Here is a 23,744-nt window from a genome sequence, read left to right as displayed (position 1 = left end):
CACACACACACAGATGCCATCATATAGACAGGTCCCCACATCCTCCAGAAGCTCCCTTTTCCTCTCACACATGTATGCTCATAGGCACTCAGATAGGCACAGATGGGGTCTGGGATTATGGAAACAACACAAACAACCAGCCCTCCTCCCCAGGGACACACAGACACACATGATCCCAGGAATGCACTTGGGTGGACACAGGCGCACCCAGATACAGCAAAGGCTGTCACCAAGGCTTCCACACACCATCTCACAGACACAAGCACATCCCCAGCATCCCAGCCCCAAGCAGGCACCACTCCAGCCCACAGCACCAGTACATCGGGTTTATTTCTCCTTCACTCTCAAGGGAGAGCAAGGGTCCAAATCTTAATGAAAACAGGGCCCAAAGGTGGGGAGCAGCCCCCTGGGTAAGCAGGAATACCAGCCACGCCTTCCTTGGCATGGAGCCCAGCCCAGGGACCCCACCAGAACCTGGCCAGGACTTTTTGTGCCCCAGGCCTATGGGGCGGAGCCGAGGCAGCACCAGCGATGGGGAGGGTCCCCCGAGAAGATTGAGAGGCCCAGCCTGCCGGCCAGCAGTTCCACATCCACGTCCACATCCGCCTGCTCAGGCCTGCAGCCTCCAGACTTCCAGCGACAGGCCCCCAGAGGCGGCCACTACCAGGTTGCCCTCAGCACAGATCTGGGCAGGGACATGAGAACTCAGGGGTACTCTAAGCAGCCTGTAGGGCATGTGGGACAGGGCACATAGGGCAAGGCCTTACCCCATTCAGCACGTTGTGGTGGCTTCGAGTGCAAATGGTCCTTGGTGGGTCTGTGGGCACGTGTACCTGGTGAGGGGCAACAGGTAAAGGTCAAGAGGTGTGCTCCTGGCCAGTGAGGGTAAGGTAGGGAGGCCTTGCCTGGGGCCTCACCCGAATGGTCTTATCAGTGGACGTGGTGTACAAGGCCCCCAGCGAGTGTTTGATCCCTGTGATCTGAGACGTGTGGCCCACATCAAAGGTCTGCAGGAGGGAGGGAAGGAGGATACTCAGACAAGGCTCTGCCAAGGCCAGCCGCCCACCACCACTGGGGGTCAAGGGGTAGGGAGGAGGCCCGGAGAGGGCAGGACAGGGGCAAGGGCCCTGGCAGACCCGAACAAGCTGGAAGCAGCCTTTCCGGTTGGCAAAGACGTGCAGCAGGCCCTGGTTGTCACCAGCCCAGAGCTGGGGCTCTTGGTAGGACATGCAGAGCAGGTAGGAGTCCAGCTGTGGGAGGGACAAAGGACAGAGCAGCTCGGGCTGGGCCATGCCACAGCCCTGGCCCCTTCAGCCCCTGGGGAGGGCCCACCTGCAGCCGCTGCAGTACGCTGTTGGCCCGGCGGTCGAACACTACGAGTGTATGGTCCTCGCTGCCCGAGATGATATGCTGGTCATCCGCCAGCAATGCCAGCACCGCGCTTGAGTGCAGCCGCCGGCTTTTCAACAGGGCTGGGCCGACTTCATGGGTGATGGGCCAGGAAGGAGGCGGACATTAGAGGCCCCACCAGCCCACCCATAGATCCCAGGCCTCCATCCTCCATTGCAAAACCCTTGGTTGGCTTCCCTCCCCACCCCCATCCTACAGGAGACCCTGTCTCTCCTTTCCTACCCCAGCTGGATCTGGGCCTCCAAGGACCCCCAGGCCTGTGCACCCCCATCTCCTGTTTCATCTCCCTCCTCTTGTCCCATCTGCTCTCAGCAAGTATCAGCATAAAATGCCAGCCAATGCCAGCAGACATGCTTCCATCCCTACCCCCACTCAGCTCTGCCTGGATAAGGCATGTTGGCCCTTCATTTAAACAAAATAAGAGTGAATAAACAGAAAAGGCTTATGTGCTGGGCAGTATTTGTTCTAGGTGTTTTATGTAAACTAATATTTAATCCACTGGTGTCCTTATCATCTCCTCCCATCAATCTTATGGGGATGAAGTTGTTGTTATCTGGATTTTACAGACGGGGAAACTGAAGTTTAAGCTTGACTGGTGTGATCTAGAGAGTGAGGGAGCCAGGATTCTCAAGGACTGTCTGCCTCCCACGAGATTCCAGCTCAGAGGGCCCTCCTCTGGGCATCCTCTGTCTCTCATTGCGCCCCAGGTGGAGGCAGGGCTTCTTCCATCCCCTTCCCCATCAAAAGTGGCTTTTGTTGCACCCAGCACAGCACAGGTCACTATGAGTGCTTAGTACTGACTGTTTATGTGACTGTCTCCTCAGCCAAGCTGTGAAGTCTGAGGCCTGAGTGTCTCCTTCCCCAGCATGGCCCTGGAGCCCTCAAGCAGCCTTGCTCTCCCCAATTTGGGCCCCTGGCCCACCTCTGGGGTCGTAGACTGTCACTTTCTTGTCATAGGTGCCAGTCACCAGGATGTCAGGCCGGTAGGACAGGCACAGCACAGCTGCCTTGCTCCTGAGGACACATAGAGCATGGAGCTGAGCTGTGACCAGGTAGAGCCCTGGCTTCCCCCAATCCCCCTCCCCAGGACCCCTCACACTTTATCTCGCCAAACTGTTGCCCATCAGCTGCCATGTCCCAGAGCTTCACCGTGCTGTCCCAGGAACCAGAGCACACTCGGTGGTCCAGCGCCGCCAGGGACCACACCCAACCCTGCAGGACAAGGACCCATGTGACAGTCCCCATTTCACAGATAACAAAATCGAAGGTCAGAAGAGGGAGACAACTGACCCAAGAACCCAGAGCAAGTCAGCACCACGTAGAGATTAGAGCTTCAGTCTGTGGGTCTGACTGCAGGGCCTGGGACATGCCCATCTCTCACCCAATAATATTCCTCAATCAAGTGCTGCAGAGACTCAGCACCACTGGTGATTTGAGGCTACATGACAACATGATTAAGAATGGGACCTCCACTCCACAACCTGGGCAAATCAGGTCCCCTCCTTCTATTTCCTCATTGGGAAAATGAGCGTTAAAAAACAGTCCCTGTCTCAGGAGCTAATATGCACAGAATGCTGGCTGATGACTGACTTATTCCTCACCAAACCCTATAAGGAGAGTACTGTAAGGCAGGGGTCCCCAGCCCCTGGGCCACAGACCGGTACTGGTCCATGGCCTGTTAGGATCGGGCCACATAGGAGATGAGCAGTGGGTGAGCGAGCGAAGCTTCATCTGCATTTGCAGCCGCTCCCCAGCACTAGCATCACCGCTTCAGCTCCACCTCAGATCATCAGGCATTATTCTCCTAGGAAAACCAGTCCCTGGTGCCAGAAAGGTTGGGCGCCGCTGCTATAAGGTGTCTCATTCTACAAATAAGGAAACTGAGAGCACAAAGAGAGCTTGAGTTCTTCGTCCAAGGTCACGCAGCCAGGAAGTGGCAGAGTGGGAATCTGAACCCAGCAGCCTGGCTCTAAGACCAAGATCTTGGCCACCGGCCTAGACCGCCTCACCGACTAATAGAGGTGCCCTTCCACAGCTACTTCACACAGGATGACAGTCATTCTCAAAGTTGTTTAACCCCCAAGGGTAGCCTCCTAATTACCTTTCAGAGTATACCTGACAACTACTGAACACCTACTGTGTATCTGAGTCTGAATGAAGTTTTTAATGTCTGTTCATTTCATTCATCCTTATCCTAATTGACCCCTGGACAGAAGTAGAAACAGACCTAGAGAAGTCATACATCTCACCCCAAATCACACTAATAATAGCAGAGAAAAATTTCAATCTATGAAGTCCAGGGCCAAAACTCACTTCCTTAGTCACGACACCCTACCCAGGCCCCATGCCTCCCACCCCCTCACCTTGTGGGTGCTGTTCTGGGTGCCCAGCGCCTTGACCAGAACCTGGCTGGGCTCTACCCCCAGCTGCCGCAGGTCCCACAAGTTGACATTGCGATCTCGGGAGCCCGACAGACAGAGGGTCCCACCCTAGAAGGGGAGGGAGGTGATGTTTTCAGGGTCACCCTGGCCCACCCCTGCCTGGCCCCAGTCCCTGAACTCCATCTCACCTGGAGCAGCAGCACTGAATCGATGGAAGCAAAGTGCCCATCAGCCAGGCAGAAGTACTCAGCCCAGCGCCCATCCTCTGCCCAGCGTGACAGATGCTGCTCCAGCTCAATGCAGGCTGCCGGCCAATCAAAGTCTTCCTCTGTGGGATACCACGAGCAGGGTCTCCGGTGGGCAGGAACTCTACTACCCACACTAAGCCCACCATTGGCTTCGAGGGAGCCCAGCCAGCACCAAACTTAGAGAGACCCCCACCTGGATCCCTCACCCCACCTCCAAGGAGGCCCAGGTTCTAGCTTTGGAACCACCAGCCCACTCACCTTTCAAGTAGGTCTAGGAGTACTCCTCACCACAGTTTCCAGAAGTTGGGAAACTAGAGCCTCAGGACCACCTTCCCAGGCCCCATCCCCCAACCCAAATCTGGGTGATAGCGGCCTCAGGACATTAAGCTCCTTCCTCAACCCTGGCTGAGGTCTGACCCCAGTCCCTCAACCCTCAGGCTGGGCCCAAGAGCGAGGACTTCCTCCCTCAGTCATCTGAACCAGACCCAGGGAAGTATTTCTCAAACCAGTATCTGTAAACCTGAGAGCCTTGTCCAGATGCAGAACCTAAGGCCTAGGTTTGCAGAGGTTCAGTGGTATGGATGGGGCCCAAGCATCTATGTTTATCAAGCTATTCAGGAGAGTCCTATCACTTTAAAGTCATCGAGCTATCTTATCCCCCAGGGACCAATGGCCTTGGGGACAGGGAGAATGATAACCAGCCCTTGCTTAAGATCCCAGGCTAGACTCTGAGCTTGAGGATCTGTGATTGCTGGTACAACCTCTAAGCTCTATGTTAGTTAGCTTCAAGGGTTGCAGGCTCTGGACCTGAGTCCCTGCTTCACCCCCACCTAGGTCAGGACTCCAGAGGTGAGGGGCTTTGGGATCACCATTTGCTGCCTCAGCATCTACACCCAGGACCTGAAGATTCTTGAGCTCACCCTGAGCCCCAAGAAGACTCCAACAGCCTGAGACCTCAACTCTCTGTGTAAACCCCCAGCCAAGGGTCAGGGCCTTGGTTCCACCAGACCCCAAGCCTGAGCATCACTGGATCCTGAGCTGAGGAACCGAACCCTCTCGGGAAGGTTTCTACAGCCTTAGGACCCCAAGTATCTCCCTCATTGTCCACTCAGAAGTCAAGGACTTTGGCACCAACAGTAACTACCTCGGCTCCCAACCGCGCCAGGACAGCCAGGAAGTCTGCTCCACGAGCTGTGCTCATAGCACCCCAGGTACCCACTCCCCCACCTTAAGTCTGACCTGGGCGGGCTACCCTGGTCCCCCAGCACGCGCACCTTCCACCACTGGATAGGGTGCGCGTACGCGACGCTGTGCGCGTAGCCTCCAGGTGACATGGTCACGCACGAGGTCGCGCAGCGCGTGGCACACGCACGGCAGGACGTGGAGCACGAAGCAGGCGTCCAGGTAGGCACAGATCTCAAGCAGTAGCTCCGGAGGAAGACTCAGCAGGCCCGGGGTCCCCATGGCCAGGCCCTTGGACGCGGCCCGCGGCTCCAGGGTTCCAGGGGATGAAGCAGGAGCGGACAGCGAAGGGGTGCGAGGGGGCGCCACCCCGAATTTCGGCGGACTGAGCACGCGAGACACATAAGCCTCGGCCTGCGCGTCGGGGTCGGGGTCCGGCTCTGGGTCGGAGTCATCGTCCCAGGCACAGGGATCGTCGCGCGGCCCTGGGGGCAGCTCCATGGCGACCGAGTGGGCGCGGCCGGCCCTGCCCTGTCAGCGGCGGGCCCCCGCGTCCTGTCTCCTAGGCAGCGCGAGGGCGCTTCCGGCGCTGCCTGATGACAGTAGGCGCCGGCCGGAAGTGAGGAAGCTGGCCGGTTACTGACAGCCGTCCTGCTCCAGTGGTCTCGTTCTGGAGCTGCATAGGCCTAGAGCTGGAAAAAGCAGATTCCTGGCTCCTGCGTTTCTAAAATAAACATCTCTGGTGGTGCCGACGCAGAAGACCAACGGACTCTGGTTTGAAAACTGCGTCCCTGTCGAAGGCACCTTTCACAGGTGACACCACCTTTCACAGGTGACACCGAACTTAGAAATGCAAAGCTGCTTTTCCGAGTTCGCAGGCTGGGTCGTACTAGTGATTCGAATTGTCTCTCCTTCTAGAGCCAGAAATATGCAGTTACACTAGAGGCCTAAGTGGAACAGTTACTCTGAATTACCTTAAATTATACTGATGAAAAAGTCTCTTAACTTCCTGAAAGCCTCTTCAGCCAGGCAAGCAGCACTTGGTCCCTCTGCCTTGACCCCTTCTCATATCCACATGACTCTTTGCTCAAACATCATCTTCCCTAGTACCCTACTGTAAGACTGTAACCATCTTCCCCAATGTTCTCATTCCCCTTCTCACTGTATTTTTCTCTATGGAACATTACCACGGTTTTGCTGTTTTATCTTCTATTCCCTCACTAAAATGTACACACTTGTTGAATGAATTTTGGACGTGTCAGCATTTTTTCGTTTTCCCAGGGTGATGCAGGTGATCCTTGGGCCCTAAACTGCCACAAGATTTTATTCTGAGACTTGTGCATCCCCAGAGCTGAACAATTTATTTGCCTCAGTAACTGTTGCTGATATTTACGTATCTCCCACAGGCCTGAGCTGGGCTGAGCCTTCTTACAAAGTATCTAAGATACACAATGATCCAGAGTTGTGAAGTCAGCCAAAGATGAGAGTGCTGCAAGGCCTTGCCCCTCGCCACTCAGTTTAGTCTAAGGCAGATGGGGATCATGAAACGGGGCTGCAACACTAATGGCTCGCCTTCAGTGAGCTCAGGACATTTAGTGATCTGTAATTACGTCCAAGAGAATGCACTCCATGTGTGTTATCACATTTAATCATCTTTCATATTCACCTCATTTTACAGGAAAGAAAACAGAGGCCTGGGCTCCCAAAAAATATACCCTGGTTAGAGCTAACTTCTTTCCCCACTCCCCCAATTATTTCCTGACCCGAATCCTGTGCATCCCCATTTCTAAAGCTTCCCAGGCCCCCCTCGACATCTCTACTGCCAAAGCCAAAGACACAGGAGGCCAGCTGGAGACCAAGGGTTTCACAAGAAACTGATCTTTACTCAACAAAGTTCTACACAAGTGGAATCTCACGCCATTTCGGCGCCAACCCCCAGCACAGCACGGTAACAAATGGACAGACCCTAGAGCCCGCAGGAGGAAGAGGGTGAGGGGGAAGAGGACAGGAACGAACGGGACTGCGGATCAAGGCCAGTCAGGGTCCGCAGCCCTGGGCAAGGGAGAAAGTTGAGAAGCTGCAACTTCGTTGTGCAAAAATCAACCAAAAATAAATTAAAAAATTAAATAGTTTTCTTTAAAAAAAAAAAAAAGACAACGAACCAGGCTCCCCCTTCCCTGAAGGTGGTTGGAGCCCCCAATCCTAGGTGGAGAAGGGGTTTCCAATCCCATCAGATAGCCAGTCCATCCACACACCCCAAGACCCAGCAGAGGATGCTCCAAAGAACTGAAATTACCAGAAAATTAAATGATATTTAAAATTTTTTTTTTTTTTTTTTTTTTTACAAATGGCTTCCAGAGACCTGCTGGAGTTTCAAAGGAGGGGAGGAACCAGCTGAGTTTACGGAATGTGCACCAAGTGCCCCTTGGAATAGACACAGGGCCACACCCTGTCTGAGGAGACACAGGGCTATGACGGAGGTGGGGTCCAGGGCCCCGGTGGGATGGATGGAGCAGGACCCACAATGCAGGAATCCAGTCAAACCCTCCAAACCCCCAAAAAGGGCCCCCAAAGAAATAGAAAGCAGAAAAAGGAAAACATTAAGGATGCTGCAGGGCCCGGTTTGAGTCTCTAAATGGGAAATATCCACACTCGCTCCTGTTCCAGGAGAGCCTCTCCCACTGTGACTACATCCCCACCAATCCCAGAAGGGTCCCTAGAATCACTGCCTCAATCTAGTGGGTCTCAGGGCCCACTGGGAGCTGTGATGAACAGGAAGGCTTTGGGCTCAGGATGTCAGGGGAGGGCACCACCTTTCTCCTCCTCCAAGCCCTCAGTTTCTTTCTTGCTGGCAAAGTATAAGCCTTAGTCCCTTTTCATCATCAATTACATGCCCCAGCCCTTGTGTTAGAACTTGGGCCCGGAACTTGAAGAGGACTCTCAGAAGCACAGAGAAATGACCTGCCCTTGAAATGGATTTGCTTATGGAGAGAGACAGGGAGTAGGTGTCAGCAGCTGTGGCCAACCCCAGCTCTCTTCCAGAAAAAAAAGCCCCACCCCAGTGTCTTCAAAAGTCACTGGAGCACAAGATAGGGAGAAAGGGGGACCTCTGGCCAGCCCCAGCTGCTCCAGTGGTCCCCACTCTTCAGGCTAGGACAGGACAAGGAGAGGGACACATTGGCTGAGGCTGCCACAGAGCTGGCAGGAAGTATGCGGAGCAAGTCCGAAGCGTACACATGCTGACCGCGCAGCCCCAACGTGGCCATCCTCTTCCCCCCGCCCCGGGCTCCTGGCAGAGGCCCCCAACCCACCCAGCCCTCCCCAATCACCGCCAATTCTGGCAAAACGGCAGAAGCTTCTTAAACTCTAGATGCAAGTTACACGGAAGGCCTTATGGGTTAACTCAGGGGTTCACTAATTCTACTGTCTCCATGCAGTCGAGGGAATGGGGGGCGGCTGGCCTGGCCTGGTTGGGCTGCAGTGCCCGCACATGCGTGTGGTCACATGTGTACATGAGTTATGTCTCTACAGGGACCCCACCCTCCCCGCCTGCTTTCCCCCTGCCTCATCCTATGCCAGATTCGGTTGGCCATGTTCATTCTTCCCTCCCACGTGGCTGGCCCAAGTGGGCTGCCTGAGGTGACCCTGCTTAGAGCAAGGGGCTCTTGCCACCAAGAAGTCCCACCCCCCTCCCATTTGTAGGATGAGCATGGAGACCCCACCTGCCCGCCACTGGCTGGCCACACAGGCAGGTACATGGACAGGGAAGGCGTCTGGATTTGGGTCCCACTCACTCCTCCCTAACCCCCCTCGACCAGGGCACAGTGACTTCTGGACGCAGTGCGATCCCCAGCATCCCCTCCAAGACGACGCAGACAGAAACCTGTGGAGAGAAGGGGAGGATCAGGGCCTGTGTCCCTTCAGCCCCAATGACTGCACCAGCACCCCGCATGCAGCCTCCTCACCTGGCAGTCGATACACTCCTCTAGACCCCGTAGAAGGCAGCCAGCCTTTCCTTGAGCAGCGGTGGGAACTGCTCTGAGAACTGCTGCCAGTTCTCCTCCCCAACCTGGTCTTTGAAGCCGTGGAGAATCTGCGTGGGGGAAAAGGACACCAAAGCAGCTCAAGATGAACTCAGCCTCTCTCCCTAAGAGGATCTCCCCGCTGCCACCTCTCAGGACTACATCAGGGCTAAGTGGGAGCCTCACCTTATAAAACATGTCCCGAAGGTCATCCTTCGGGCTCACCCAGGAGGCTACAGCGTCGCAGAAGAAAATAAAGTCCTGAAACGCGACGGATCCTGTGTGAGGGGCCGCCCAAGCCCAGCCCCAGTGCCTTCCCTCAGAGCCCAGCCGCCCCAACCTGCACAACGCCCCCAGGGTTGACGCCTATCATCATGCAGATGCCTCGGAAGGCCGAGTCCTTCTCCTCGTTGTCCCTGATGTTCCTGAGGGACGTGCACCTGTGGGGAAGGTGAGCATCGAGGAATCAGCTAGTGGAGCTGGGGCAGGAGGGGCATCCATGAGGGGCAGTGGGTGACAGGGCTGGGGTGGGCCATGTGTTTATGGGGTGTGGAGAAAGCAGGGTGTCAGTGGGCAATGGGGCTGGGACGTGCAACTACGGATGAGCAGGGCTAGGTGGGCACAGGTGAGGGGACGGGTTAGGCCTGTCCCACCCACCCTGCTACCCAGCCCACCATACGGCAGGCCCCACACAGGTGAGCACACACCAAGGCCGGATGAACTGCTGCAGCATGGGTGCCACCTCCTGTGGGCACACGTAGCCCAGGCGGCCGATGGTGATGGCTGGAATGGCAGAGGGACTCGTCAGGCGACCTGCAACCCCGAGCGGCCCCGGGACGGTACGTGGCGGGGCCTCTGGCATGAGGCACCAGCCCCGCCCCTCAGGCCCCAAGGGAATAGCTCCTGCCAGCTGTCTGGCCCACAGAGCTTGGCCCAGCATTGGTCTCCCCTGAGGCTAGTATCTTTCTTGCTGCTCCTCCCAAAACCCCTTCCAGACCCTTCTAGACACCTTCCCTGGTTCTTTCTCAAAGCCTCTTCTCAACTCCCAGCCATGAAGCCCGCCTCCAGGAGGTGGGCAAGGGAGCAGTGGTGGCCCAGACCTGGTGCCCACCTGTGTTTTCCAGCAGTGTCTTGGGTGTGTTGGGCCGGTTAATGATCTCCACCAGGTTGTTGAGGACCATTTGCACGTAGGGCTGCATCTCTGCCCCTGTGGGACCAGCCAGTCAGAGCCTTGCACAACCCACACCACCCACACTGACTACCCCAGTTTCATCTAGACACTGGCTAATTGCAACTGGCGAAGAAACGAAAAACTGGCTGGTCCCCAGCCCAGGACCTGTGGCCAACCCAAGATAGATCCACACCTTCCAAATACCAGAAGCTACCCCGAAGTCATCACTGGACATCAGGGTGAGGCCACATGGACCAGCCTCCCTGCTGGGGGATGGGGAAGCTGCCAGTCTCTATAAATCCCAGTGGGCCTTTCAGCCAACTGCATGCAGGTTGGGAGGTGGCAAACAGTCCAATCAGAACAGGTCTCCTGTACTGACTCTTTGTAGAAGCCAATTACAGAAAACCTTTCAGCTATTCAGCCTATCTCTGATAAAAATGCTCAGAGGTGTCCTCATGCCCCTGGCCCATGGAGCCTTCCTCAAGGAGCACCAGCGCCCTCTTGAGGGGACCAGGCCAATGGGGGAGGGGCAGGGCCAGCCCACCTGCAGGGCACTCACTCACCCATCTGCATGCAGATCTCCCCAATGGCCCAGGTGGCATTGTTGCAGACAGAGATGAACTCGGGGTTCAGGTTGGTGCCCAAGATGGGCATGAACTCAGCTGGTGGGGAGAAAGAGGAGTGCTGAGCAGGAGGGCCCACCAACATGAGCTTCCAGACCTGGCCGGGCAGGCCCCATCAGACAGTACGAATACACCCCAGTTCGGTCACAGTACTCCCCGGTCATTGCTCCATCACCTGAGGCCAGGGCTGGGGTCTTGGGGAAAGAACAAGAAAGGTGTCATACCAATACAGGGCTTGACATGGATGAAGCAGGCTTTGGTGAGATCTCCCAGGAGGGCAAAGGAGCTCTGCCGGACCTCGGGCATTGAGTCCTGGGGGTCAGAGCAGGGTCAGCGTGGCAGGGCTCCCTTACCCCCAACCAGCCTGGGTTCCCAACTAATCCCTCAGCACAGGGCCACTAGGGAGGCAGTCCCTAGAGCAAGGCCTGACTCTTTCACTTCCCAACACCGAGGCTGCAGGACCCTGTATATTGGGACCTGGGGAACATGTGAACGAGTGCCTTGCTCAGGGCACTGCTACAGAGGAGAGCACATGTAACTGCTGACCATCCTGCTACACAAGTTTAGGATGATGTTAGAGGGACTTGTGCTTCCACATTTCCTATTTTCTACTTTTTAATGTTCTACATTGTTGGCTTGAAAAATGAGCTTTTATACTCATGTCTTCTTTGAGTCCCTTTAAAAAAATTACAAGGATTTTTTTACAGGCCTCTTTTCCCTGATGTCCTTGGAGCACAAACAGTGCCCTGAATCCCCCCAGGGTGGCCCATACAGACTGGTTGGTATCATCACTGTGAGTTAGAGGCCTGTGAAGGGCACTCACCCACCTGCATGCATTGGAACAGCAATGTCATGATGTTGCTGCGGGCCACCAGCTGCTCCACATGGCCACCCAGGCCCTCAGCCAGGCCGCTGAGCAGGTCTAGTGCCACGATCATGAAGTCCTTGTCGGGGGCCTCATACTGTTCAGGGTGCTGAGTGTACATCTGAGCACAGATGGCAGTGGGCAGGCAGGTGAGGAGGACGGGCTAGGGCTGGGGCAGCAGCTCAGGAGTGAATAGCGGTGTGGCAGAGGAGAGGTGCTCACCATGGCCTGGGCCAGCGTCTTCTGCACCAGGGTGACGCAGCGCTGGTAGACAGGCTCGCAGTAGGGCAAGAAGCCGCTCTGCAGGGCAGTGGCCACGGATGACAGACACTGGCAGGAGGAAGGTAGGAGAGGTGAACTCAGGCAGAGTGGGGAGGGATTACGGGAGGGAGCCTAGAGCCCACCCACCTCCAACAGAGGGAAGAGGTCCTTGTCTTCATCCTTGAGCTCATTCCACTTCTGAATGAGTGGAGGCATCAGCTTCTGGATGTATTCCTGGAGGGAGAGCAGGAAGTTGGGGCTCCCTAGGCAGGGGTAGCATCCTAGATACCAGCAGAATTCCCTGTGACTCAGAGGTGCCCATCGCCTGAGCAGTGAGGCCTGGGCTCCTCACTGTGGCTCATGGGGCCCTGCAAGACCTCGCCATCCAGCCAGACCTCCGGGCCCTTCTCACCTGTCCCGAGCCCAGTTCTATCCACCCCTGCCCCCTCGGAGCCTAGGTCAGCACCTCCTGGTTCCCGTAGGCCCCTGAGCTTCCCCGGCAAAGCACTTACCACACTATCTCATAACTGTCTCCCCCACTAGACTGAGAGCATGGCGAGGGTGGGGCCCGGGTCTGTCTGTCTGCCTGTTGAGGTCACGGCCACATCCCTGGCGTGCAACACAGGGTCGCCGCCAGGTCACTGGATGCCAAGGGACACAGGAGATCAGAAGGGAGCCATTGTGGGGTCTCACCGGCTGGTTGAGGTGGTGACCCACAGAGTCGGCCAGGGTGCCAATGGCATCATAGAGGATGAGCAGGTTCTTGTGCTGGTACTTGCCAAAGGCAAAGACAAGGGTGTCCAGAATATAGCTGAGGTAGGGCACCAGCTCCGTGCAGGCCTCTTCCTCCAGGGTGGCGAAGGCACTGGAAGGCAGGAAGGGCTCAGTGGGCATCTACTGATGGGGCTGGGCCATATGCAGGTGGAAACAGGAATTGGGGGTACTTGGGATCAGCCAGTACGAATACATTAGACATCAGTGGGATGTCAGGAATAATGAGTGTCGTCACTTCCCAGAGAGCAGCTAGTGGGTTAGGGGTGGGGACTGTGGGGCCAGGGTGGGAAGTCACCTGCAGGCTGCCTCCTGCACCCTCTTGTTGCCATCCAGGATGCGCTTGAGCAGTTCCGTCATCAGAGGCTTGAGGTGCATGTCGGGTGGCTGGCTGACCACCCAATGGGCGTAGCGGCTCAGTGTCCAGCAGGCGATGGAGCGGACCAGGGCCTTCTTGTCTGACAGGCACTGGATGAGATGCGGGATCAGCTCGGGCAGGTAGGGCACCATGCCCTGCATACAGCCTGCAAGGATGGCACGGGGGCAAGCCTGAGCCCAGCTGAGCCTGGACACACCCAACTTTACAGGAGAGGATCAGGCTGTTGCACCTGACAGACGGAGAAACTGAGGCTCAGAGGTTAAATAACTGGCTCACAGTCATAGAGCCTGTGAAAGGTGGGGTCAGGAGGGGAAATAGCATCAGAGTAAACCTTGCCCCACCATTCGTTAGGTCCACTCCGTCATGGCCACTCATTAATTTAATTCATAGATAACCGGGTTGCACAGTGACTCAGGCTTTGTGGGCAGCAGTGACCCCAATAAACGGAAAGTACTTGTCTTTTGAAATTTTTCTTGGGTATTTGTGATTTTTCTGTTTTTTTTTAAAGCCACGAGTATGCTTTTTAATTAGAGAACAGATAACAGGATATCCTCTAATAATCCAAGGCAAGCAATCTGTTTTTACTGGTTTAGGACTAATTCTTGTAAGTCTTTTCCCATGAATAAATAGAACACCCAACGTAGTTGATTAATCCATTTTCCCTTTGCCCCAAGAAAACTTGCCAGCAGCACATGTAGCTGCAGCATTTACTCCTAGATAATTCACAGATTACAGTCCTAACATCACCCCCAAAGTTTACCACGAAATACCTCACTTTATTATTATATTACTATATTATTATTATTTTCACATCTCTAGTAAATCGATAATCTTCGGAAACAAATGACATTCTATTTATAGCATTCTGCTTTTAGTAGTGGTATATCCATTTACAAAATATAGTAATTCTCCATCGCTGAAAATGTCATATCCTACAAAACGTAGCATTCCTACATGTGATGTTAAATTAATGCTGGCAGCGAGCTGCACTTTTTTCTAAATAGGAAAAGGGTTAATATGTGCACATGTATTATCATAAGCTATATTACACTTATTATAACCTTTCCTTAAATAATTTTGAAAGCTCTCTTGCTATGTCTGAACTTTTTAGGATAGTCCTGGATGCCTAAGAGGTCATAAGTGATGCCTGTTAATAGACTCGCAAAGCCCTCTGGTCATCTAAGCTGTATATCCCATTGGGATGAAGGGAACCCAAAAGTCACAGCAGTAACGACGCACCATGTGAAGTTAGAAGAAACACCACCACTGCACATTTATTCTGGGAATCCAGCCCATAGCCAGGAGCAGGTCTGAGACCCAGCTACACCCTAGGTGACTGGAGAAGTGAAGTACATCCCTCTATACCTCAGTTTCCCCATCTATGAAACCCACCTCATCAGGCGATGGTGAGACCATGGGACCAGGCTGCCTGCCATAGGACAAGCACTGCAGAAGTGGCTGTTCTTATTATTGCTATAGCTATGGTTATGCTTATAACCTTACAGAATTGCTTGTCTGAGAATTCAGAAGAGGGCTTGCACTCTAGGATTTGGGATTCCTTTCAGGCCCATGGCTGAGGGGAAGACTCAAATCAAGGAGCTGTTAGGAGGGGCTGAGCAGGCCTCTGGACAGAACTCAGGGATGGCATCGTCCCCTCCAGGTTGACCTGCCTCAGCCAGCCCCAGAATCACAACAGCACAAGGGGTCAGAGGTCAGGCACAGCCAGGCTTGGGGGCACTCACCCTCAGCGATGGCGCCCAGTACCAAGATGCCCGACTCTTTGACCACCCACTCAGGGTGGAAGAGGAGGCCCTTGAGCAGAGGAAGGAGGTGGGGCAGTAGTTCCTCCCGGAAGACATTGGCCAAGACGTCCAGTGCAGCTGCCGAGCACTTCCCTGAGGTGGGAATAGAAATCAGGGGATGTGCTCAGGGAAGCCTGTCAGGCAAGGCCTCCTCGACCATACCCCCAGAGCAGAGATCGTGATCAGAATCTTCACAATCTACTCCACATAGGCTTCTCATCGACTCCCGAGAGGGAGTCCAGGGCTGGCTTCTCCCTACCCACCACCACCAAACCCTGCCAGGGCCACGCACTCAGATTCCAGTCGGACAAAGCATCATCATCATCATCATCTTCTGCGTCCTCAGAGCCGTCAGGCCGCTCAGCCTCATGGGGTAGCGTCACTGTGCGCGACTTGTGGAAGCGTGGCTTAATGTCCTGCTCACTATCAGGAACCGCCTCGTCCTCCTCCACATCCCCCTGTGGGCCAGGCAGACCACTAAGGACCACCACAGTCCCAGCCCCTACAACCCGGCCCTCACGTGCCAGCCTGTGCCCAGTGGTCAGCCCCAGCTGACCTTGAGCAGGATGATGTCAATTTCCGAGTACTTCATCCCATTCACCAGGATGGGGATCAACCTGTTGGAAGAGAGGCTGTTCATTAGGAGGCAGGCCCCCTGCGGGCTCAAAGCCTGAGCAAGAGGGAAGCAGAGGTACAAATGGGGGCATCAAAGGCCAACTGCACTGAGCACGCTGATTCTATTGGCCCTGCATCCATTCATTTCCCTTAATGGGAACTGTCTCAACCTAGTCTCAGCTACTGTAACAGGAACAGAGCTGACACAACTCCTGGCTCCACTGGAAGGCTCCTGCCCCAGACCTGGCCACTCTAGGAACTACCAACCCCTGAATACACTGAGCTTAGAACACTGTCTAATCCCTAGCATGCCGTAAGGCAGGGACACATGGCACTTCACTGGGATGGGGCCAGATTAGGGGAGCAAACAAGCAGGGCAGCCAGGCCCCTCAGCTGGACCCCCGTGTACCTCAGGACTGGAAACTTTGACTAGAGCCTTCATTGATTTGGGGACAGGCAAGTCCAAGTTGGCCCTAGGACTTTTGCTGGAGATACTGATCAAGAGAGAAATTCTTTTCTCAGAGGTTCCTAAGCTATAAGGCTATAGAAGGCCACAGCACGACCATGAAAAAAAAAAACATCACACCTGAGAACAAAGCTAACAGAGAAAGAAGATCTGAAACTAGACAGATGCCTTTCACATCTTTTGAGCACCTGGATCCAGCTATTCTTGAAGCCTTTGTTAACTTCTCATTTATTCCATCTATAACTTACCTAATTTTTAAGTCATTAAAGCTACCTTCACATCACTTGCAAAATCACAGGCATAGAAAGTAAACTGAGATAGAGGAGGTGAAGGTTGGGGTGGGACAGTGGGCAGGAGGTACACTCACTGGACAAGGTGGGAGGCCAGAACTTCCTTGCAGATAGGCTGCTCGGCCAGCGTCAGCCAGAACTCACAGGCCTCAAGGGCCACATTCTCATCATGGTCCTGGGTCCTCTGCAGCATGTACTGGGGTGGGATGAGAGAAAGGATAAGGCCCTGTCCGACTAAGGGTGGCCCCTCTTTGCCCCTCAACCTGTAACACCCACCCAGGCCAGCACGGGTGTGCAAACCTGGATAATGCTATGCATGTGGGGGATAAGCCTGTCGATTCGCACTTCCAGCAGCATCACCAGAGCGCGGCATACATTCTTCCGTACCTCGGGGTCATCGTCCACAGCCAGGGCAAAGAGGTGCTGCAGAGAAGCCAGGGTCAGCCACAGTAGGGATTCCCAGCTCTCACCCTGCTCACCCCCAGCCCAGTGGCCTACCTCGATGAAGGTGTCAATATTGTCCATCAGTGCCTGCGCCCGGTCCATGATGAACTGGTTCACGCAGGCGATGGCATGGGACCTGGCAGAGATCGGGCAAGTGGGTCATCCCTGCCCCACCCATCCCAGGCCCCCTGCAGACTCCTGGGGGGCCACACCCACCGGATCTTGGGGCTGCAGTGCTTAAAGAACTGCAGGAACTTGGGGATCATGATGTTGAGGGGCCTGTTGAGAGCATCACTATCCAGGAGCTCAGACGAGTCTTCACAGATCTTCTGCAGGGCTCCAAAGGCTCCCTGAGTGGGGAAGAGCACACATGGGCGTGGGTCCCAGTCCAGCCCCAGCTCCTGCCCAGGCGGGCCATAGCTTGCCGCTTACCTCACACGTGTTGTAATCCTCTGAGTTGAGCAAGTTGCACAGCTGGGGCAGCAGCTCAGGCCACATCTGCAGCTCACCCTTGGAAGCGATGGTGGTGATGAGAATGCCTGGATAGCCGGAAAGGACACTGCCTCAGCCCTCCCTGCCACTTTCAGGCGCTCTCCCCCATGAGCCCTACACACCCCTTCTGAGATCCTGTGCTTCAATGTAAATCAGCTCTGTTCCAGGCCTGGGGATACAGTGCAAAACTAAACACAAAGTCCCTGCACTTGGGAGCTGACTGTCTAGTGAGGGAGGCTAGGAGGTCAAGATTAACCTGCAAAAGCCCTGGGAGGGTAGATGCCAAGAGCTAAGGTAGGGAAGTGAAGCAGAGAAGATGGCTAGTAGGGGCTGAGAGTAAGGGTAGCAATTTAAAATTGGGTGTTCAGAGTTTCCCCAGGTGACATCTTGACACGTGAGCAAAGACCTAATGATTAGAGAGAAGTCATCTAGGTCCCTGGGAAAAAGAGCATCCTAGGCAGAGGGAATGGCAGGTACAAAAGCCTGGGAGTAGGCCTGGGGAGCTTACAGATGGGTGAGGAGCCAGTAGGGTGAAGTGGGAAGAAGCGAGTGCTGGGAGGGGGCAGAGGGCAGTTCTTGCCAGGGCCGTATGGCCTCAGAGAAGACTTATACAGCTTACTAGAAACCCAAGTACAACCTGCAGTAGGCATCTGAAGCATGAAGGCAGCGGAAGGGTCTGGCAGCTAAGGTGAATGCAGGTGATGTCAGTGCAGGTGGTATTTAAAGCCAGCAGGTGGCAGTCTTTCCCAAAGAAGCTGCCACTGCTAATACTCCAGATGACCCTGGCTCACACACCTGCTAGGAATAGTGCTCCTTGTAGTAGAGAGTATAGTCCCGATACCATCTCTGTCTGTGTGACACTGGCCACATCTCCTAACCTCTCTGTGCCTCAATGGGGATAAAGACCACTGGCTTCCTAGGGCTACCAGGAAACTTCAGTGACTTAACTCAAGTATTCAGAGCAGAACCTGATACCTGGAATGAGCTTGGTAAGTCTAGATCCTTCTGCGGGCCTGAGAGGGGGTACTGTAAGGGCTAAGGGTCACTTTTAACAGAAGCAGCAAGCCCCAAGGTCAGCCCTTTAAGCAGGCCCCAGCATCTTAACTCAAATTTAATATTTTTTTGTTTTTATTGCATTTTAAGACTACCTTCCCTTTAGAGCAGGGGTCACCAACCCCCAGGCTGTGAATAGGTACTGGTCCATAGCCTGTTAGGAACTAGGCTGCACAGCAGGAGGTGAGCGGTGGGCAAGCAAGCAAAGCTTCATCCATATTTGCGGCCGCTCCCCAGGGCTAGCATCACTGCCTCAGCTCCACCTCAGTTCATCAGGCATTAAATTCTCACAGGAGCACCGGTCCCTGGTGCCAAAAAGGTTGGGGACCACTGCTTTAGGGCAAGCAAATCTGTATTTATATTTAAAACGAGTACATATAACATTCTTTTAAAAGCAAATTTTAGACGTTGAAATAGATTTAAGAAAAAAATGTAAATCATATGTCAATTATACCTCAATAAAGCTGGGGAGGGGGGGGAAGTAAGTCAGCCATAAATAGTAGAGTTCGTACTTATCAGTAATAAAAAGACTTAAAGATTGCAGAAAATTCTTGGTCATCCTGTTAACTCCCTCAGGCAGCCTTCCGGAGTCTGTAAGGCTCCAACACAAAGCTAACTCACATTTCAGCTAAATCATTATTGGTCTGATTTAGTTCAGTCAAATCATTAATGACACCAAACTCCACAACAGCAGGGAGCTCTGATTTCATTCTGCTACGCATTGAGGACCTAACACAAAATTCTGGACATTGAGTGACTCAGAAGCAAGAATGGCTATTTCAGGAGGGGGTGGTTCAGAGCATGGACCTGCGCTGGTCACTGCTGAGCTCTGCTACTTACAGGCAAGTCCCTTAACCTCTCTGTGCCTCAGTTTCCTCATCTGCAAAGTGGCAATAGTAATAGTTCTACCATCCACAGAGAATCGATACGCTTAACATGCTGAGATGCTTCTTGATCAAGAGGGCTCAGCAATTACTGCTGCCCCCCTCACCTATGGTGGCTCGGATGAGAGAGGAGGCGTCACCGATGTTGTTGAGACACTCCTGTTTGATGAAGTCAGCCACAGGCGGTGGAAAGCTCTGGTAATGCGCCTTCACGTTGTTCTTGAGGATGAGACCACTGAGAGAGCGAGTCGGCTCATCTGGAGGAAGAGAGTTGAGGCTCAGAGGACCACGAGGGAAGGAGTGGGGTCCGGCCTGCATGGAGGGGCACCGAGGGCAACATACCTTCTGACTTTAGTCTGGTCAGGACGAAGATCAGGTAGTTGTTGAAGTCAGGAAACTGGTTCAGCTGTTTGAGTTTCTGCCAAGTTGTTAAGGGACTTGGGAGACAAGGGCCTTCCCCATGTGAGGCCCCCTTACTGCCATGTTGCAGATAGTACCTCTGATCACTAGGACCAGGCAGCCAGTTCCTAGGACCCTACCTGTCAACCCCCATGCCCAGAAGAATGTAGCATTTAAGGCACATCAAATTCATCTGGGGTGAGGGGACGCAAGCATAAGCTCCCCATCACTCCTGAAGACCTGGCCAGAGCAGCAGAGGGTTGGCAGACGTGTCTATCTGATGGGGGTAGCTGCTACTCAGCTCTGCTCACGAGCAGTCCAATGTTGCCTGCTTTTTTAAAAAACGGAATACATCAAGTAAAACTCCCCTGTGGTTTAAATATTTTAAAAGTTTAACTTACAGTATTTTAATCAATTGAAACAAAAATTTTAACCATGAACCTAACAAAAGCTGAGTGCCAACTAGAGGTGTTCCCCCACCCCACCCCCACGGGGCCAAATTTCCTCTGGGAATGAGATCCAAAATCTATAATCCTTAATTCTCTGTCTAGGACAGCTCCTAGCCACAGGAGAAAGTTTGGGAAGTAGTGGGTAGGCCCCGTCCTCTCTGGCCGTCAGGGGCTGCAGATGTCTCTGCCCAGTTCCCCTAAGCCCGGAAGGAAGGAAGGATACATCCTGCACTATACGCTGTGTGGCTGTGTTGGGTGACTGCGAGTCTTTGAGCAGTTGTAGGACCTGCTGCAGGCCCTGCTCATCTGGCTGCCAGTCCATGGCGCAAGGCGAGCTGCGGGGGTAGGGGCCGAAGTCAGCGCTGGGTCCCGGAGACTCCGCGTGAGACCCAGGCAGAGCCCCCAAGGAGGTGGCGGCGGCGGCGGCGGTACGACGGGAGCGCCCTCGGTGGACAGGAGGAAGCCGCCAATAAACGCCAGACCAAGTGCAGGGTCCCCTCCAGCTACGCATCCACCGCCGCGCAGTCTCGGGCTCGAGAGCGCGGGCGGGGGGATGTGGAAAAAAGCCATGGGAGGCGGTGGCAGGGCCCGGCGGATCCTGACCCGGCCTTGTTCGAAGCTTTAGTCCTAGGACAGCCCCTGCCGCCGCCTCCGACTGCGGGCCCTAAGGCTTTCATCTCTTTTGCAGCCGCTAGGCGAAGGCCCAGCCACCTCTCTCCATCCAGGAGCCCTGCCCTAGACAGCGAAAGTGCCCCAGTCTCCGTGGTCTCCCCGGTGTAGGCACAGTCCCCGAAGATCTCCTTCTCCCAAAATCTAGCACCGCCAGATCCCAGATGCCTCCTCTGCCCCGGACTGGTCCCTGAGCCTCTCCAGGTGCACTGTCCCAAGGCACTCCGATCGTCCTGACCCCCGCTGCCTCCCCTAATCCCGCCCAACAAGCTCAGACGGATGCCAGAAGCCCCCCTTTCTAGCCTAGCTAGACTTCATCCAGCGATTCTCCTTAATCAGGTCAGAATGAATCGCCAGACAGGTCCGTGTCGCTTTTCTGTAAGACAGCCAGCCAAGCCCGCCCGCCCCGCGACAGAGGCCCCATGGACAGGTCCCTGTCCCTTTCTCTAATCAGATCTGGCCAAGCCTTTCCCTCGGATTCTCGCCCCCCAGCCACAGCAGGAACAGTAACTCCTCTGCTGACAGATTCTGATGCCTCTAGCCGTTCCGCCAAGCTCCCCACCAACTCGAACCGAAACCCCTTTCTTTTCATCCGACTCCTTCTAATGAGGCTCGGTGGAACAATTCCCCGAGCATTCTCAACGATCTGAGATGCTCCCTGCAGTCAGACCCAGCAAAGTCTCCGCCGCCAGTCTGATCGCCCTCCCATCAGAGCTCCAACAAGCCCCTGCCCCCAACTTCACAGTGGCTCCCTCAAACAGATCCAAATCTCAAGTCCCGCCGAAAGCCCCCGGATCCACACACACCTGATCCTCGCGATGTCCCCCAATCAGATCCCCTCCAGCTCCGACCCCAAGCGCCCCAACTGGCCCGATCCTCGTGGCACCGAGACCTCGCCCGGCTCCGAGGCCCCACCCCCTAAGCCCGGCTCGGTTTTCCCCTCCCCCCTGGCCCGTTCTTGCTGCCTCAAGAATCGGGCCCAACTGGGTTCTCGGCCTTCCCGGGTCAGGCGCGGCCCCGATGCCTGGGCCGCGCGCGGCACAGGCCCAGACCCTGGCAGCGGTCGACGCATGCTGGGGCGGAGCCGGTCTGGCTCCGGTGAGGCCTACTTACCAGGCCCGGGGCGGCAGCGGCGGGGCCTTGCGCTGTGGCTTCTCAGGAGACTCGCGCGGAAGGAGGGAGCCAAAGAGAGGGAATTAAAAAAAAAAAAAAAACGCGGCCGTGGATGAGCCAAGGCGGCTTCCGTACGCCGTTCAAATTGGTCCAGCACAGCCAATTGGAAGGAGTAGCTAGCACACGTGGCCTGGCACCCGGGAGATCCAGGCCCAGCCGATGCCGAACCACGTGACCGAAGAGTCGCAGACTCTCTCAGCCTCTCTAGCCCGCCGGTCCTCCGAGAGGCTTGTTTTTCTCGGTGACTCTCACACCGGCCTGACAGCAGCTCTTCGCTTGAACTGAGTTTGGTGGCACGTGAGGACTTTCGAGGTGTCGTGGACCCGGGAACCTCTTGGCCAGAGCCAACTGTGTCTTCGTCATCTCCTCCTCTAAGAATTGAGCTGTGTCTCCGCACCCCTCCCCATCCAGCGGGTATTTGGGAGAAGTACAAGGAAAGAGTGGATGGAGGGAACAGCCCGGGGTGTACTTTATATCCAAGAGACAAAAGAAAGCCAGACAAAGGGAGTGCCTGAAACGGGTTGAGTTCCTACAGAAGCCTCTGCCACATTTTACATTACTTTGCAGTACTGTTTGACAATTTTTATACAAGGATGTAAAATTTTAAATGAAATGAACTAATAAAATAGTTCGCTGGAGCAAAAGGCCTAATCATTTTTCCTACCTGAAGCTGAATGAAGTAGAACAGCCCAGGATATTTAGGTAAGGGCAGGGTCATGAAAAAGGCCTTTTTGTGATCCTTTCTCTGTCAGTGGACAAAGTAGGGCCCTTGAGCAGGGTGGAGCTGGAGACCCGTGAGCACCCGTTTCCCCTCCTGACCTTACTGATAACAAGATGGGCGACCTCCTGCCACTCAGAGCCTTAGTGTCCCCATTCGTCAAATGAGTATAATAAGCGTACATATAGCCTGCTGGGTTCGAGGTAATCTAAATTAAGCATTAGCAAAATTGTTCTTTTATAACATGGCTTCTACTCCGCCAGGCTCAAGGCCGTCCTTTCATTGTATTCAGCCCCTTCCTAAACCAGTATTTACTAAATTTACTGAATTTAGAACTAGGGCTCTAATCCCAAAGAACAACGCAGTCTTGCCCTGAGAGACTTTTTGACCTCGGGAGAGGCACAAGGTCAATTTTTGCCCCATCCTGGAGGAGGTAGACAAGTTTCTCAGCCCACTCTCCCTTGGCAGTCAGTCCCGGCTCTGTTCATTCATGAAAAACAGATACCTAAGACCTCTTTCCCAGCACTGGATTGGGAAGGGCTGGCTGGCACCTAACTCCAGTCCAACAGCCGGGCTCCCTAAGGGAGCAGCCTGAATTCCCACCTCAGGTGGCTCCGCGGGACAGAAACCCGACTCCAGAGACATGTGTGGAAAGCCGCCGCCTACGCATGCGCAATGGCCTTCCGTCGCGCAGGAACTTCCCAGAACTACAAATTCTGTTCTGCCAAGCGTCTGGCTGAGACTCGAAACCCGGGGTTCTAAAGAGTCCTGAAACAGGGCGTTGAGCAGAAGGAAGAGTGAAGTTGAGGGGCTGAAACTAGGTTTGGAAGATTCGGGAGAGAGTACAAACGGTAGTTTTCTGCTCAGGATTGGGGGTCACCCCAGATAAGGGTTGGGTGGGCAGCGAGTTAGAGATGCAGGATTTGTTAGTGCTCAAATCCTCCCTTTCAACGTCGTTTCCAGCGGCCCTGCGCTTC

The 23,744-nt window shown here is 54.6% G+C and overlaps 2 protein-coding genes and 1 non-coding gene across 7 annotated transcripts; all 3 read right to left on the bottom strand.

Annotated features, from left to right (window-relative positions):
• Positions 1 to 308: 308 nt before the first annotated feature.
• On the bottom strand, positions 309 to 5,828 carry FBXW9 (F-box and WD repeat domain containing 9). The gene is made up of 10 exons (XM_039882817.1): positions 5,314 to 5,828; positions 3,980 to 4,119; positions 3,774 to 3,899; positions 2,510 to 2,622; positions 2,333 to 2,424; positions 1,333 to 1,481; positions 1,137 to 1,250; positions 918 to 1,007; positions 768 to 833; positions 309 to 685 (listed from the first exon to the last, which is right to left on the bottom strand). The coding sequence occupies exons 1-10, from the start codon at positions 5,720 to 5,722 to the stop codon at positions 611 to 613; spliced, it is 1,374 nt and encodes a 457-aa protein (XP_039738751.1). The 5' UTR covers positions 5,723 to 5,828; the 3' UTR covers positions 309 to 610.
• A 1,255-nt stretch (positions 5,829 to 7,083) lies between these two features.
• On the bottom strand, positions 7,084 to 22,156 carry TNPO2 (transportin 2). 5 transcript variants are annotated; one of them, XM_039882813.1, is made up of 25 exons: positions 21,990 to 22,144; positions 20,431 to 20,542; positions 19,702 to 19,777; positions 19,467 to 19,616; positions 17,363 to 17,469; positions 17,147 to 17,280; positions 16,985 to 17,066; positions 16,787 to 16,909; positions 16,564 to 16,682; positions 15,672 to 15,732; positions 15,408 to 15,573; positions 15,056 to 15,208; positions 13,233 to 13,458; positions 12,857 to 13,028; positions 12,311 to 12,397; positions 12,125 to 12,232; positions 11,865 to 12,023; positions 11,262 to 11,349; positions 10,978 to 11,076; positions 10,355 to 10,450; positions 9,951 to 10,056; positions 9,584 to 9,683; positions 9,430 to 9,504; positions 9,187 to 9,314; positions 7,084 to 9,104 (listed from the first exon to the last, which is right to left on the bottom strand). In XM_039882813.1, the coding sequence occupies exons 2-24, from the start codon at positions 20,527 to 20,529 to the stop codon at positions 9,207 to 9,209; spliced, it is 2,694 nt and encodes an 897-aa protein (XP_039738747.1). In that variant the 5' UTR covers positions 20,530 to 20,542; positions 21,990 to 22,144; the 3' UTR covers positions 7,084 to 9,104; positions 9,187 to 9,206. The 5 variants fall into 5 exon arrangements, 4 of the variants coding, with proteins under 4 accessions (XP_039738747.1, XP_039738749.1, XP_039738748.1 ...); XM_039882815.1 differs by having other exon boundaries at positions 9,951 to 10,026; positions 21,990 to 22,141; XM_039882814.1 differs by lacking the exon at positions 21,990 to 22,144 and adding an exon at positions 21,683 to 21,774.
• On the bottom strand, positions 13,109 to 13,178 carry LOC120618805 (small nucleolar RNA SNORD41). Its single transcript, XR_005657306.1, has one exon. It is a non-coding gene; the product is annotated as a small nucleolar RNA SNORD41 (small nucleolar RNA).
• Positions 22,157 to 23,744: the final 1,588 nt, after the last annotated feature.

The sequence above is a fragment of the Pteropus medius genome, unplaced genomic scaffold, assembly GCF_902729225.1.
Source record: "Pteropus medius unplaced genomic scaffold, Ma_sr-lr_union100, whole genome shotgun sequence".
In the NCBI taxonomy this organism is placed as follows: Eukaryota; Metazoa; Chordata; class Mammalia; order Chiroptera; family Pteropodidae; genus Pteropus; species Pteropus medius.
The sequence above is the reverse complement of the archived record's forward strand: the minus strand, read 5'-3'. Positions and strand labels throughout refer to the sequence as shown.